A 15,892-nucleotide genomic window follows, 5' to 3' on the forward strand; every position below is an offset into this window, starting at 1 on the left:
CTTCAAAGGAGTCACTCACTCCAGTGGGCAGGAGAAATGATGAAGCAAATGTTTCCTAAGCAGAATAAATTAAACTTATGGGCCAAACAACTCAAAGAGAGGAACAAGATGCACCTTGCAAAGCAAAGCTGCCTTCACTTTGTGTGTTTACAGTGTGGTTTATGAAGGGTAAAGCCACAAATCAGATGGCTGAAGTTTCATTAGAAGCTCTAACCTAATACAGACTGCGGCAGACTCTTTGCATCATTCTTTATGAATTTTAAAGGTTCCTGTTGCCCAATGAAACAAGTGTTTTTTGATATATGAATTTGATGTTGGACTTTTTATTTAGTTTAGTTCGCCTTGGGTGGTTCTACCAGTCATTTGTGGGTATAAAACACACAATGTGACTGTTACAATGTTATCGTGATAATAGGCTACACTTGAAGGGAAGCTTTTTTGAGGAATATTAAGAAGAAATAGCTACAGTTTGGTTACCAACATTCTTAAAAATATCTTCTTTTCTGAATGACATTAGGGTGAGTAAATAATAAGACGATTTTGGGGTGAACTTTCCCTTCAACTAGATACACATATATTACACAAGAAGCAGGAACCCTCAGATTTGAAGCTCTGTTCGAGAACAGAAAACACTGTCATTTTTTTCCTGGAGTAAATTTTTATAGTATATAGTTACCACTATTTCATTGCTCTGATTAAGAGTGTGAGGACTTGTCAAAAGAAAGACAAAGTATGTGGTGAACACATTAAATGAATGAGCATGAGGGGAGTTAGGTGCTTTATATTACAACATACTTGCACCCAATTTCATTAACTTACAATACATTGCATATTTAGCTTGTAAAAATGTTTTCTTTGGCAGGATTTAAATATCATAATTACCACACATCCTTTTTTGTACATCTGTTTTGATGTAACCTAATACAGCTGTATAACTTGGACAGTGTTTGATTGTAATTACACTAGGGGCTCTAACTCTGGCAAATTTCAGGATTAAATCGAACAAAATGTCTTGTTTAAGTTACAGATTTTGTAAATCATGATGAAATGTGTTTTCAGAACTATTTAAAAATGAAGCAACATTTGACTCGAGGTAGTCAGCTGAGATTAACAGAAGGTCTCCCTCTCATTTGAAAAGTGCCAGTGGTTTTCTGTGTTTAAACCTCAAGAGCGCGTAATGTAGGAGAACCGGCGCAAACCGACATAAGTATCCAAGCAAATAAAATATTAAAATACTGAAAAAGTTATTGAGCTTGTGCCTATTGTGATGATGCTAGCAGTGCTGATAAATGTTCCAAGCATAAAGTAACAAAAGTCTGATGAGGCAGTTGAACCTGAAGATAAATGACTTGGCCAAAAACAGGACAAATGTGGATGATTGTTGCGAAAGAAAGAAAGCAATGAGAAATGTATAGAGACAAAAACATGCAAACAGATAACAGCAATAGCAAACACACAGTACTGAGAATTTTCAATGTCAAAAATCAAAAAGCTCAATTGCAGCAAATCTTCCTTACAGCGATGTATATACATTAGAAAAAGTTCTCAATGGCTGTGGATCACAATGATGCATTTTGAATCCAGAATGGATTTTCCCCCAATAATTCCTCCATTAATAAATCTTTCATAGTAGTACATGAATATTTTGAAAGGTTTATTACTACTTCTGTAACAATCTACAGGGTGGCTATTTTTAGTCTATTATTTCTTTTTTTTTAAGTTTTCCTTGAACCATTAGTGAATTCCATTTGGTTTGTTGACCTTAATTCCAAGTGCCTGGGAAATCCTCCATGGCCTCTGTCTCAAATCTCAGGGAAACAGAAGAGTTCATTAACTTTCCAAGCAAAGCAGATCATTTTAATAAAACTTTAGAAAAGAGGTCCAGGGTCATCAGAGACCTGCAGGATTATTCACCCTTGATTTTAATTACAGAAGCCTTGCGAATACAGAAAAAAATAAAACTGAAGAGTGATCTAATGCCAGCTTGACTGAATCACATCCTGTGAATCTGTGATAGAGTTTCTGTCACAAAACATTGCACTTTAAAACAACATATTCAAGCTCACAGATGACCTTCGGCCTTTTCAGACTCATCTTTTTCCTTTTGCACACTCTATTACAGAAGTATGTACAAAATTCAGCAATTAAATGCATCATTTGACCAGCCAACATATCCCAACAGAGAAAACCACACCAATGAGAGTAATGGGATGCTGAAAGAATCAAGTCTTGTCCACAGGAGAAAGGAAGTGAAAACAAAAGTAAGTTCTCTTCCCTCAATAAGACACATAGCATGGGGGTTAGCGGAACACACAGTCGGATTATGAATGTCTGTTTGCATTCCAAGTCGACAGGAGAATCAAACGAGAGCCCAGAGAGGGGTAAATGTCAGTCTGGAGTATGGTAGAATGGATATGTTGGTTAGGTTATGCATTTTTGTAATGCCTTTCCATGCAGAGAATATTATTATATGCTCATTAATCTTTTTCTTATTCATCAGGTGGAATGTGATCTGTAGTCTGAGAACTGAAAAATCAATACACATTAATTTTTACATTAATTACAGATACTTGAATATGCATGAAAACTACGTGCCCAAATCAGTGGAAAACGGTATGTCTAAATCAATCAGTCTTCGTCTGAAAAGTTTAAGGTGTTATTTTATTGAAAAATCTGCTGTATATACTACAGTTTATACTTCTAAATAAAATACACCACAAAAACAGTTTAATTGGTTACATTTACAAACTTTAAAACTAAAATTATGCCATATAAACTGATATCACGTTTAAAATATTTTTAGAAATAAATAAAAATTAAATGCCAAATGTGTAAAATTTCATTTTAAAAATGTAAATGCAAAATTAAATGCACCATAAAAATGTATTTTGTTAAATGTCATATCTAAAATTCAACTTCCAAAATTCACATTCAAATATTTAGTTGTTTTTCTAGCTCAGTTAAAGCGAAATATAAATCAAACTTCTATACAACCTAAGCTGCCTCTATATAACAGCAGGGTTTTGCTTTGTTGAGTGGTTGTTGTAAATGAGGACTCATGCATGCGGATGGTATTGCGGGAAAACAAACAGCCTTCAAGTATAACATTCCCACATGACGCAAAAACATTCCCCACCGTCTTCATTGTCAGATTGATGGATGCTTTTATTTATTTACCTATTTATCTGTTTGGGAAAACAGAGCCTTTAACTTTCAGCACAGACCTAATATTTTACCCAGAGCTAAAGCTAGAAGTAAATGATCCTAAGCCGTCACGGACAGCAGCAGAATTGACCTTGTTATGGGGAGATGCTAAGGTGTGACGGGGGGCTTGTTTGCACAAAGCGTCTTGCCCCACGGCAAAGTTAGGGCGAGAATAGCTTGTCCTTTTTTCTCTCTTTTCTTCTGGACAGCTCCTAGGTAAGCGTGCTGTCGCCAGCCAGATGCACACCTGTGGAAAGCTGCTGGCTTATTCCCTCCTGAGTATCTTCCCTTCCTGTCCGTCCTCCCCCTAACCTCAATTCCTCTCACTCATCTGACCTGTAACAAGGATCAGTTCACACCTCTGCTCTGTTTGTTTGGCTTGTCCTGTCAAACCATCCCCCAAATGAATCCCAATAACTCTATGTCAGAAAGATGTAACCTTCCTCCTCCACCCCTCCCCCACCCACATCCCTGTCCCTGGGCTGCATGCTGACAGAGACTCATGGGGGTTGAGGAGCACAGGAATGTGAGAATTCTTCCTTTGGACCTGCTGACTCCTTCATTTGAGGGGTAACACATTAAGAATAGTCGCTGGCTCATCTAATTGGTTCCTTTGTGGTACTGTGAATTTCTGTGTAGAAAACAGCCAGCTAATCACTTAGCCATAGTGTTTTCTGCTTTCCCAAGAAAGTGTCAAGTGATCAGTTGCAGACTTTGGGCCCTTAAGACCAAACCCAGACACTGTTTTCACCCATGGTGTTTCGATTCAGTACCATTCATACCTTTGCAGGCCTTTCTGTGAGAGATGGGCTTAGACATGTCTCTGTAGTAGCCCTCCTTGCAGTAGTGACAGTGACGACCCGCCGTATTGTGGCGGCAGTTCAGGCAGACTCCTCCGCTTTTCCTCCCGGAGAGTTTGTAAAGCTCCATGTTGAAACGACAGCGCCTCGCATGGAGGTTACAGTTGCAAGCTGCGGAAAAAGAAACAGAAGATGCATTCGTTTAAATACCATATCCTCTGTCACAGAGGTTCTCAAACATTTCAAGCCAAGTACAATTAAATCAGAATATCCAAAGTCACTTTTTTTTTCTGTTTGGTTTGCGCTCAAATTTAAGGACTGTGAGCAACACAGGCGTAATGCTACATGATTTTAATTTTTTTTTTTATCTTTTACACTTTTTGCAATGTTTTTTAAAGTCTTAAACTTACCAAGGCTGTATTTATTTTAACAAAAATACAGTAAAACAGTAATATTGTGAGCTAATTTTAAAATTTAAACTAACTGTTATTTTATTTGAATATAGGCCTATTATAAAATGATTCATTGATGAATAAAAAGTTCAAAGGAACAAATAGTTATTTGAAATAGTAAATTTTGTCACTTTTGATCAATTTAATGCATCCTTGGTGAATAAAAGTATTAATTTCTTTCACAATAATACAAAATACTAACCCAAATTTTAGAATAAACGTAATGTATTTTGAATATTCAAACACAAAAAATATTATTTTTGAAATTAGTAAAATATTTAATTTTGTTAGTGTTACCTCAATGAATGACAAATAATACATTTGACTTAAAATAAATATTTGCACCACATGCACATCTGAGTGAGCTATTTACTAGAGATTTAGACACGCAAAGTTATATTAAACTTGGAAAAATAAATTACACAAACATTTCAGTTATGTTTATTAGTACCACCTGTAGGCGCTCCACGTCACTGCCCGTATTTAATCACATGATTAAAGTATATCTTATCTTGTAAAAGTATAAGGAGAAGTTTTCTCATCATTATGCAGTAGAGATACAGCCCTCAGTTTGACAGCTATGTCTTTACCAACTGCAGCAAATGAAGTGTCAGAGAATTAACTTCTGATAATGAGGTCAGCTTCTGAGCTTTTTCTCTGACCAGGCCTGCTCTTTCCCAATGATGCCAAGCAATATCAGACAAGGCCTCCAATTACCATTTCATTCCCAATCCCCACCATGCACAGGAAGCTGTGCTCTTGCTTGTTTACTAATGAATAAAGTTGCTGCCACCAAGTTTAATTACTGTCTGATGTTTATTCATGACTGATTTGTGTGCAGACATGTTCTCTTTCATTAAGCCTGGGTGAGACATCGGTGTGGCTCCTCCTCATGTATTATTCAACAATAAATCCCAACCCTCCAACCAAAATGCTTTGGGCTGTTCAAGCACAGACAACTGCTGGCAAGGCATAGCTGATGCACATTCTATGAGCAACTTCAACAGAGTGTTTATTTGGTCTGATGCTAGGAGACTTCAAGACAAAATAATCATTTTGATGAGAGGGCATAACAACCAAGACTGGAACTAAAACAATGGCTTTAAAGTTTTTTCGACTGATTTAATAGCCTATCATTTTTCAAGCTTTGTTTTTATGAAAATAGTCTAAAACGTCTTAATGCCTAGGACCCCCAAATATGCTGAACCCCTTGCGACCCATTTATTCAGTATTAAAAAAGTGAAAATATAAAGAGATGTTGTTTGCAAATAATTGTAAATAATTAGCTACTAAAGCCATCATTTTAATTATTAAAATATGATCAGCAAAAATTATATTTATAGCACCATAAACTAATCCTTAACCCATATTAAGTCCGTGTTCTTACATTGTATTACTCAGCATCGTCTTGTGAAAGTACACTGTAAGTGCACATAATGTGTCAAATAAAATGCAAGTATATTTGTACAGTGTTTTTCATAATAAGTATTGTTCCAACGCATACACAGAAACTATTTCTATATATTCAATATTTAATGTGAATGAAAAATAAATTACAGTTAATCTCATGATTGTATTTTTTCAGAAAACTGTGAAAATGGAAATAATGTTTGGGTATTAATTTGCTTCTTTTTTTTTTTTTTTTTTTTTTGCCTTGCAGGGCCGTATAATCCTTTCTAATTATTAGCAATCAGAGATTTTGATTCTTATTTTAATACTTAATCTGTTTGTATTAGTCACTTGTGTACAATGCCATCTAGTTGGTAAAGAGTGACTTCATTTTTATTTAATTTTTTTGTAAAACTCCACTTATTATCTCCCAAAATACTCGTGGCTCATCTCCACAGATTTTCTACTTGCTGCCAAAAAATGTTAAACTTGGAATACATTTTTCAAGATGCCTGCAGGACATTAAGAATGATAATTTGGCCTGTCCTAAAAGTGTCTCCTCTTCAAACTTACTCCATGCACGGCTTGTTTGCTTTCAAACAGGCATATACTGTTGGTATTAATTCTGCCTGCTTGTTTGGATCCCAGTGGAAACTGATCCTTCCTACCCTCTAGCTATGGATTATTCACTTTTGCTAACAAGGCAAACGCAATCCACTATGCAGCCCCCGACCTCTTTACATTTCTACAGACTTGCTGAACTTATTGATAAACAGAAAATCCAAGTTGTTTTCTCTGAAAATGTAAAAAAATAAAAAAAAAGTACCACATTTTATTACTTTTTCAAGGCACAGAAATTCCTTATATTGCTATTGGACAGACATAAAACTGAGAAAACTAATCACAAGAGTATGTTTTACCAAAGTAATGAGAAAAATCTGTTATTACGATGACATCACCCGAAAACCTTTCAGCTGTATTCTTTCTTTCTTCATAACATGATTTAAAACAATCTGTGGTAAAAGAAGTGATGTTTTATATGGATTGGGCAGCATGCGCTGTCTTAGATTGTAAGTTGTTGCAGTTAAGAAAAAGAAAAGCACGGCTGCCGCTGTGTTTTTCTGAACTTGTGTAAGGTTTTCAGTCAAACTGGAATCTGAAGAATCCTGCCTAAAGTCAAATTTTTCTTTTGAAGATTGTGTTAAGAAGAGTCTAGTCTACGTTAAATTGCAATATTGTGGATTTTATTGATACTTTGTGGAGGTTTTTGGCTTTAGGGGATCTTTGGGCCTAATCGGCCTTGTTGATCAAACCATGCCACCTAAGGCTACAAACAACAGCACCGAGGAATATGTCACCATGGTGCAAGTGCGTGAACTGTTGGAACAGCAAAAAGACTTCTATAGAACCTTGCTCGAACAACAAGAAAGAAGTTTCAAAACTTGTGTACAAATCATTGTTGACTCCTCAAACAGAAGGATTGATGACCTGTCAAAGCAATTTATGATTTTAAGGTGAGTCTAGAAATGACTCAAAAAGAACTTGATGATCTTAAAATCTCTTGTAAGACATGGTCTTCAAATTGTAATGAAACCAGAACAGATCTGGACACAATCTGCAAAAGTTTGATCACAATTTCAGACAAGATAGAATATCCGGAAGGCCAGGCAAAACACCAAAATATTGTTGTGGAAGGCATTAATGAGTCTATAAGAGAAAAGGTGTCTGAATCTGTAGAAAAAGTGAGAAAGCTCTTCAGTGAAAAATTACAGCTGGATCATCGTAAAATAGAGTTGGATTGGGCTCATAGAGTTGGGAAGTCAGTGGTATCATCAGCGAAGCCTCGACCTATTGTTGTCAGATTTTTGCGATTGAAGGATAAACTTGCAGTTTTGGATAAAGCAAAGAACTTAAAGGGCTCTGGCATTTTTTATTAACGAGGACATCCCTGAAACCATTCGGCAAAGGAGGAGAGAATTACTTCCAGCAATGAAGGCAGCCCGAGAAAGAGGTGACATTGCATATCTGAAATACGACAAACTTATTGTTCATCCACCTATCCAAAATCCACCAAAACAAAGGAAGGCAAGTGTTCAGAGTTTGGTTCAATATCTTTATTATTAGTTATTTGTTGTATTTTGATAAGTTAATCACATCTATTGTATATTTCTTTATATACATTATTGATTCCAACAAATTTGTTTTTGAAACTGAGACCTTTAAGCCATTTGATCTTTCTACAGTTGATTCTTATAACTTGGATGTTGACCCAGATTTAAATGATTTTTCATCATTGAATGCTTCAAACTCTTGTAGTTTTTATACTGAAAATCAGTTTAATGATTTATGTAGATCTTTGCCTTCTAATGTTTTTTCTAATTTTCATTTGAACATAAGAAGTTTATCTAGGAATTATGATCATTTTATTCATTATTTATCTTTATTTAAACATCAGTTTTCTATTATTGCTTTATCTGAAACATGGTTAAATGAAACCTCTAGAGAAATGTTTAAATGATCTAAATATAACTATGTTCATTATGTTAGAAAGAACAGGTTGGGAGGTGGAGTATCTTTGTTTATTCATGAAGATTATAAATTTAATATTAGGGATGATCTTGCTTTAAATTCAGATAGAATTAATGTGTAACATTTATTTGTTGAGCTCTCAATTGGTAATGGAGGAAGAAATATTATTGTTGGTGTTATTTACCGAGCACCTGATTCCAATATTCAACATTTTAATGATACTTTTGCCAACTTTCTTGATTTGATAAACAATGAGCATAAATATTGTTATATTTTGGGTGATTTTAAAATAAATCTCCTAAAAAATAAATGTTATACCCCTACAGCAGATTTCCTAAATATTCTTTACTCTAGTTATTATTTTCCTCTTATTCATAAACCTACAAAAGTTAAAGAAAATTCAGCAACTTTAATTGATAACATTTTAACAAATTCTCAAAGTCAAGAAATTAAATCTGGTGTGTTATGTTCAGACTTGTCTGATCATTTTCCTATGTTTCACTGTTCTGAAATTAGGGTTAACAGGGTTAAACTATCAAAAGAAATCCAGCAAAAGAGAATTATGAGTAAGTTAAATATTTCTAAATAAGGATAAATGTTACAGAAATAAATATAACCATTCTATTAGATCAGCAAAAAAGACACACATTGGTGAAAAATGTAAGAAATGTTCAAATGATATTAAATCCACATGGAAAGTAATAAATCAGTTGCTGCAAAGAGAAAAGACCAACTCGGAATTATCTTCAGACTTTGTGGATGGCAAAAATTCTTTTAATGATCCATTTGACATAGCTCAAAAATTTAATGAATGTTTTGTTAATGTTGGTCATAAATTAGCTAATAATATCCCTATTGGTAATGGTGTACACCTGGATATAAAATAAACTTATAAATAAACCCATAAACTTTCCTATTATCTCTATTTTTAAGCCACCTGAAATTCAGGAAATAAGTGAAATTATTGATGAATTAAAATGATCTTCAGCTGGTCATGATAATATTTCTGTATTTCTTGTCAAACAGGTGAAATGTTCAATATTGCAGCCACTTGTTCACATTTTTTCTCTTTCTTTGAAAACAGGCATTGTACCAGAGGATTTAAAAATAGCTCAAATTATTCCTCTGTTTAAAGCAGATGATCCACAATGTTTTAAAACCTATAGACCTATATCTATTTTGCCATGTTTCTCAAAACTTTTAGAAAAAATAGTATATAAGCGGATTCTTTCTCACTTAGACTCAAATTCTATTCTTTATAAGCATCAATATGGATTCCGAAAAAAACACTCTACTTATATGGCTTTGCTTCACCTGATTGACAAGGTTACCCTTGCACTGGAAAATCAAGAATTTGCTTGTAGTATTTTTTTTAGACTTGTCAAAAGCTTTTGATACAGTTAATCATTACATTTTATTAGATAAATTGTATAAATATGGTTTTCATAATTTTAACTGTAAATGGTTGATGAATTATATTTTTAATAGGAGACAGTTTGTTTGTTATAAGGGTTGCTATTCTAGCAAAGCAAGTCTACTCTGTGGGGTTCCTCAGGGGTCCGTACTTGGACCATTACTATTTCTTATTTATATAAACGACCTGTCAAATGTTTCAAATATTCTTACTCCAGTAATGTTTGCTGATGATACAACCTTAGTTCGCTCTCACTCAAATTTTAATTCATTGATTAAGAATACAAATAATGGTTTACTTGCTTATGCAAATTGGTTTAATTTAAACAAATTATCGTTAAATACAATAAAATCAAGTTTTATCATTTTTAGTGGTAACAAAATATACCCAAAGGATTTATCAAAAATTATTATGGAGTCTATTGAGGCGCCTCAAGTGTCAACTACAAAATTTTGGGGAGTTTTTATTGATGAGACTTTGAGTTGGAAAGAACAAGCTGATTACGTGAGCAGAAAAATACATACATCTACTGGTGTAATAAGGAGGGTTAGGCATCTTCTTACTACAGAGTGTCTTCTTATGCTTTATTATAGTTTCATTTATTCGTATCTTTCATATTGTAATATTGTTTGGGCGACTACTTATCCTACTACTCTTTCTAAGAATTTTTGTTCTTCAGAAGCATTTTGTTAGGATTGCAACCCAATCAAACAAATATACTTCATCTGCTTCTTTATTTCATAAACTTCAGGTTCTTACTGTTTATGATATTAATATTCTTCAATATGTGTTTTTATGTATAAGATATATTCAAGTGAGGGTTACATTATAAAGCAATTTAAAATGTATTTTAAAGTAAATTCACAGGTTCGTTGTTATTTAACGCGTCAAATTTCACATTTTCATTTTCCTAAAGTTCTCACTTGTAGAGGTCAATACTTGATAAGATTTAAGGGTGTTAAATTATGGAATGATTTATCTCATCTAGAAAAAAAATTTTCCTCTTTAATATGTTATAAAAGAAGAATAAAAGATCATTTAAATGCTGCTTTGTAATAATTTATCTTGTATTTTATGTACCATAGATGGTTTATTTTGAGTATATTCTGTTTTTTTTTTCGACATATGTTGTAATTAATTTGTATCTAGATTACAATAACAAATATATATCTCGTCATTTAGTTTTATGAGTTTATTTGTTTTTCACTGTTTAGGTGGAGGCTCTAAATAAGCCCTTTGGGTTTTCTGCCTCTCCCTGCACAATATATGGATTGTATTATATATTTTTTGTTTGTTTGTTTGTTTATCGTGTTTTTATTGTATATATTTACCCTTGTGCAAAATAAACAAAACTAAAGTTGTTACAATCAATGCATCCTACTAAAAGATTAAATTAAGCAAGATAGATTTAATTTATCATTTACTGATAGTTTTAGACTGTCTATATATATATATATATATATATATATACATACAGTATATATATATATATATATATATATATTTTTTTTTTTTTTTTTTTTTCTCTCATGAGCATAACTGTTGTGGCATCACTGAGCACCTGAAATAGCTCCACTGAAACGAAATTGCACTGTCAACATGTCAGGCTATTGGTAGTAGTATTTGGCTCACACTGCTTCCTCTTACCCTCAGTCATGAAAAAACAACCTCAACACACATAGAGCAGCTGGGAAAAGCTGTTTCAGTACCTCATCTGGTTTCCTCATGATTGAGATTGTGATTGTTGTGATATGACCCTGTTTGTATGAACACACACACACATAAAGCATACGGCCTCCTCGCACCTGCTTTTTTAGAGGCGTGCAGGATTCAAGGTGGTTGCCTCTCAATGGGAACAAACACAAAGCGGCTGTACATTATGTCGTCCCCCCACAACCAACTCACTGTCAGGCACATTTTGTTTCATTTCTACAGCTTGAGATCTGCTCATTTTGCACTTTGACACCCACTCTCACACCTTGTTCGGCCTGCATGCTTCCCTGTATCTTTGAAGTGCTTTCAGACTCACTAATCTCATCATGTCATCTGCCTTAAAAGCATGATCATAATTTAAATGTTGCCTTATGTGACGGAACAAGATTACAGATGCTTTTGGAAGTGGGAGGAAAAGCTCATCCCTATGGTGGTACTTCCTAACCACAGAATGGAACAGCATCTGTCCTAACAGAGTGAAAGATTACGTAGTCGTCCAACCAGGCTGGTGAGTGCTGAATACTCACAGAGGATGAAAACCCTCATCAGTGAAGCCGACAAAACCAGCTATTCACACTTGTAGCTACACATCCACTTAGCTGATAAACTCCAGGCAGAGATAAGGGGGTGAGATGACTCTTCTGATTGGCTGGGTTGAGGAGAAAGCCAAACCAGATGTGTTTTGTCTCCATCTCCTCTTTAGTTCAGCTCAGCTCACTGAGAGGCTGATAAACACGTACAGCCATGAGGAAAGAGTGTAAGGTGATAGCTTTCGAGCGCAGCTAATTGTTTTTTTCTGCCTTAAAAATGAAGAGAGTGTTAGAATTTTGATTTTTGTTGTGCTTGTTATTTGTTAGCACCTTTTTTTCCCTTTTTAGGGAAAGTTATAAGAGACAGAAGAGACTTCTTTTAAAAACATTAAACAATCTTAAGCTGGGCTCACATTGTGCGATTTTTAATAATCTTTTGCGATTGTTGCTTGTCACACTGTACGACCATGATCCCCATGTCAGACTGTAGGATCTCAGTTGTCTTAATGTCAGACTGTACGACAGTCAAGACGCAACAAAAACGGACGTACTTCTTTTTTTTTTTTCAAAAACGGACGTACTTTTTTTTTTTCAAAAACGGACGTACTCAAGAAGACTTGTCCGGAGTTTTACGTCATCAATACGTGACCCGCGTTCTCTCGCTATAATGGCAGCTAGCAAACAACAGCAACGTGTAGCGTTAGTTTTATTAATTACATGCCTTGATGTTAAAAAAAAAACGAAAAAGACGATGTGTGTGGAGCAAGTCATGGCTGGGCAAAAGAGGACTTTATGGACTTCCAGTTCTACAGAGCGAACTTGAGGTAATTTTGTTATTCGAGTTTAAACATCCTGCCCCTTAATAAATAAACTTTAAGTAAACTTTACTTTGTACATATATTGTTTTTACAAATAATGAATGGTTTGAAGTTGTCGCGCTAATTGCGTCATCAAGTTAAGTGCTCCTATTGGTTCTTGGTTTGACGGTCGTCGTAGGAGATGTTACACTGCAGGAAAGTGTCTGAAATCTTCTGACACTGCCAGAATTTAATCGGAGGAAAAAATTGATCGCAACGGCCATTAATCGGCTGTCGGTGAACATGTCAAATCAGCGATCTAGACAACCGATTTTAGCCTAGGATTATAGGAATCTTTTAGGATGTTAGGATTTTCAAAATTTGTCTCAGACGAACAAATCGTGGCCAAAATCGCACAGTGTGAGCCGGGCTTTACTGATATAAAACTTTTGAACAGTAGTGTATATATTGTATTACTCCTGCTAAACATTAGAATTTCCTCAAACACTCTCTTAATGTTTGATTAGTTGGAATAAATGATTGTTTTTTTATTTCCCACACAGATTCATTTAGTTGAAGATTGAGAAAAGGAGCAGTACATCATCCCGTATAGGTGTAAGTGTATATTTAGGATTATATTTTTGTTAACCTGACCTTATTTCAACAAACATTAGTGCGCTAAACTCACACAAATTATCAGAAGTAGTTAATTTTGTCTTCTCTTCCTGAAATGTCTGAACATACCAATAAGCAGTGTTTGGGAGTAACATGTAATGGAATTACGTATTTAATTACAAAATAAATGTAATTGTAATTAATTACAATGTGTAATTAAATTACAGTTATGAAAATGTTGTCAATCAAAAAGGAGGTTACATCTGAATTTTCACACATGCACACAAACACACACACACACACATACATTTTTTGGTGGGTTTTGTGGTCCAGGGTCACAAATGTAATCAGTTACATTACTTTAATAAAGTAACTGAAAAGTTACATTACTTATTACATTTTAAATATGATAACTTGTCATTTGTAACCTATTACATTTCCAAAGTAACCTTCCCAACATTGCCAATAAGTGAGGAGATTAATGCTAGTTCTCTTACACTCTTACACTCACTAAATGTGTGCTGTATAAACAGTGTCAGACTAGAGGCCACTGGTAATTCTCCTCAGTTATCAGGGATATCAGTCCAGCACTCAACACTATTGGCCCTTTTTCATTGAGCCTGTCAGACAGAGTGAAGATAAAAAGACGTCACCCCATACATATAATTCAGAGATTACAGCTGTTGTTTCAACAATTTGAGTGAAGGGTGAAAAGAGTGTTGAATGTATCAGATTTCAATGATTTTTAGTTTAAACTGTAATAAATTTAATGTAAAAACATGGAAATCTAAGCATAGACTTTAAAAATAAAGAGAGAAAAAGTCTGAAGCCATTAGAATAGAAGGTGATTACACCGTTGTACACTCTTTTTAATGAACGAAACAACACGCTTGGTGAAGCAGTACCAAAATGGTGGTGCACTAAATCAAATGGGGGTAAAAACAAACCCACATTCTGTGACTTAGAGCTAAAGAATTCACTCACAGCTCATACATCCTTTAGCAGACAAACATCTCATGCATGTAATATCTGTCTGCTCCAACACCATCTCAGGTGCGAGTCCTGACCTTCAGTGTCAAAAATCACCAGTCATATGTCACGAACTCCAGGGCGTGAGATCTTTCCTGTACTGGGGGTCGGTGCCACCAGACTCAATACCAACACCTAACACCGGCCCTTCAGAGAAGAAGTTATGCCGAGGGCTGCTTTCCTTACTGGGCTTTTAAACAAACATGGAAGAGGACCCATCCATGCCTAGTTTAGTTTGAATCTTTGAGTGCCCTTTTAAGTAATGCGATTAGCCCCTGAGCCCTCTAAGACTTAATGAGAAAATATTAGATATCACCACATCAGCCTTGTTTTGGTTTGGTCGTCTTTCAGCAAAGTTAAGCATGGGGAGTGTGTTTAGGTGCTTGTATGACATGAAGTGCATCTCTCTGTCTCTGTGTGTGTGTTTTTGTTTTTATATACCGGTGGGGACTTAAACCTGAATACACACAGACTCATGGGGACTTGTGTTACTGTGGGGACCTAAATTGAGGTCCCCACGTGTAAACAAGCTTATAAATCACACAGAATTAAGTTTTTTGAAAATCTAAAAATGCAAGCAGTTTCCTGTGAGGGCTAAGTTTAGGTGTAGGGCAATAGAATATACGGTCTGTACAGTAGAAAAACCATTACGCCTATGAGAGTCCCCACAAGGATAGTGAAACAAGTCTCTGTGTGTGTGTGTGGAATGTAAGAGTGCAAGTGTGTGCCTGCACATGCGTTTTTGGATGTTGCGTCAGTTCAAGGCTTTTGCTCTGGGCCTTAAATCAATACTGGCAAAAAAGTTTCCCCAAGGAACATATGCATTTTCTTCATCACTGAGACAATGATGAACATTTGCATTGTGGTTCTGTGGTCAGCCAAAGATATTCAGTGGTTTGGACTGAGAGAAATAAATAACTTCATGGCATATGGCATATATTTCTCCAGACAGTGTCAGTCAATCTTTTGTTTTTAATCTGTTATTATTTACTCACTCTGATATTGTTCCAAACCTGTTGTTCCTTTCAACTTGTGGGCTATTTTTCCATTATAATAATTATAATAGTTTGGCATGAGAATCAGGCTAAAACGTAAGTCGTTCTTCACTGAATGTCCTGTCCTATCAGTCCCCAAACTATCATATGATGACTTTTCAAAGAATATAGTTGTTATACTTTTATGATTCCTTTATGATGCTTTTGTATCAAGCTTTTTGAAGCTTAAATTTAAATTGCATTCATAGTAATGGCACTTAAAAGGGTGGTGAGTACATTCATTAAATTTTCCCATTTTGTGTTTCATGGAATATAGAAAATCACACTGGTTTGGAAGAACATGAGGGTGAGCAAATGATGACAGAACTTTCATTTTTGGGTGAACTATTCCTTAGGGTACATGTAACGTTTTGCAGTCACTTTAT

At 34.9% G+C, this 15,892-nt stretch overlaps 2 protein-coding genes across 2 annotated transcripts in view; one reads left to right on the plus strand and one right to left on the minus strand.

Annotated features, from left to right (window-relative positions):
* Positions 1–15,892, plus strand: part of LOC306879647 (syntaxin-8-like) — a 104,676-nt gene that overhangs the window by 82,317 nt on the left and 6,467 nt on the right. The gene's annotated exons all lie outside the window — the stretch shown is intronic.
* LOC306879646 (netrin-1) overlaps positions 1–15,892 on the minus strand; it is a 68,282-nt gene that overhangs the window by 20,724 nt on the left and 31,666 nt on the right. The window contains exon 2 of the mRNA XM_079432784.1: positions 3,987–4,175. Within this exon, the coding sequence (XP_079288910.1) occupies positions 3,987–4,175 (189 nt within the window). The remainder of the gene's footprint in view (positions 1–3,986; positions 4,176–15,892) is intronic.

The sequence above is a fragment of the Barbus barbus genome, assembly GCF_936440315.1.
Source record: "Barbus barbus genome assembly, chromosome: 13".
Classification (NCBI taxonomy): domain Eukaryota; kingdom Metazoa; phylum Chordata; class Actinopteri; order Cypriniformes; family Cyprinidae; genus Barbus; species Barbus barbus.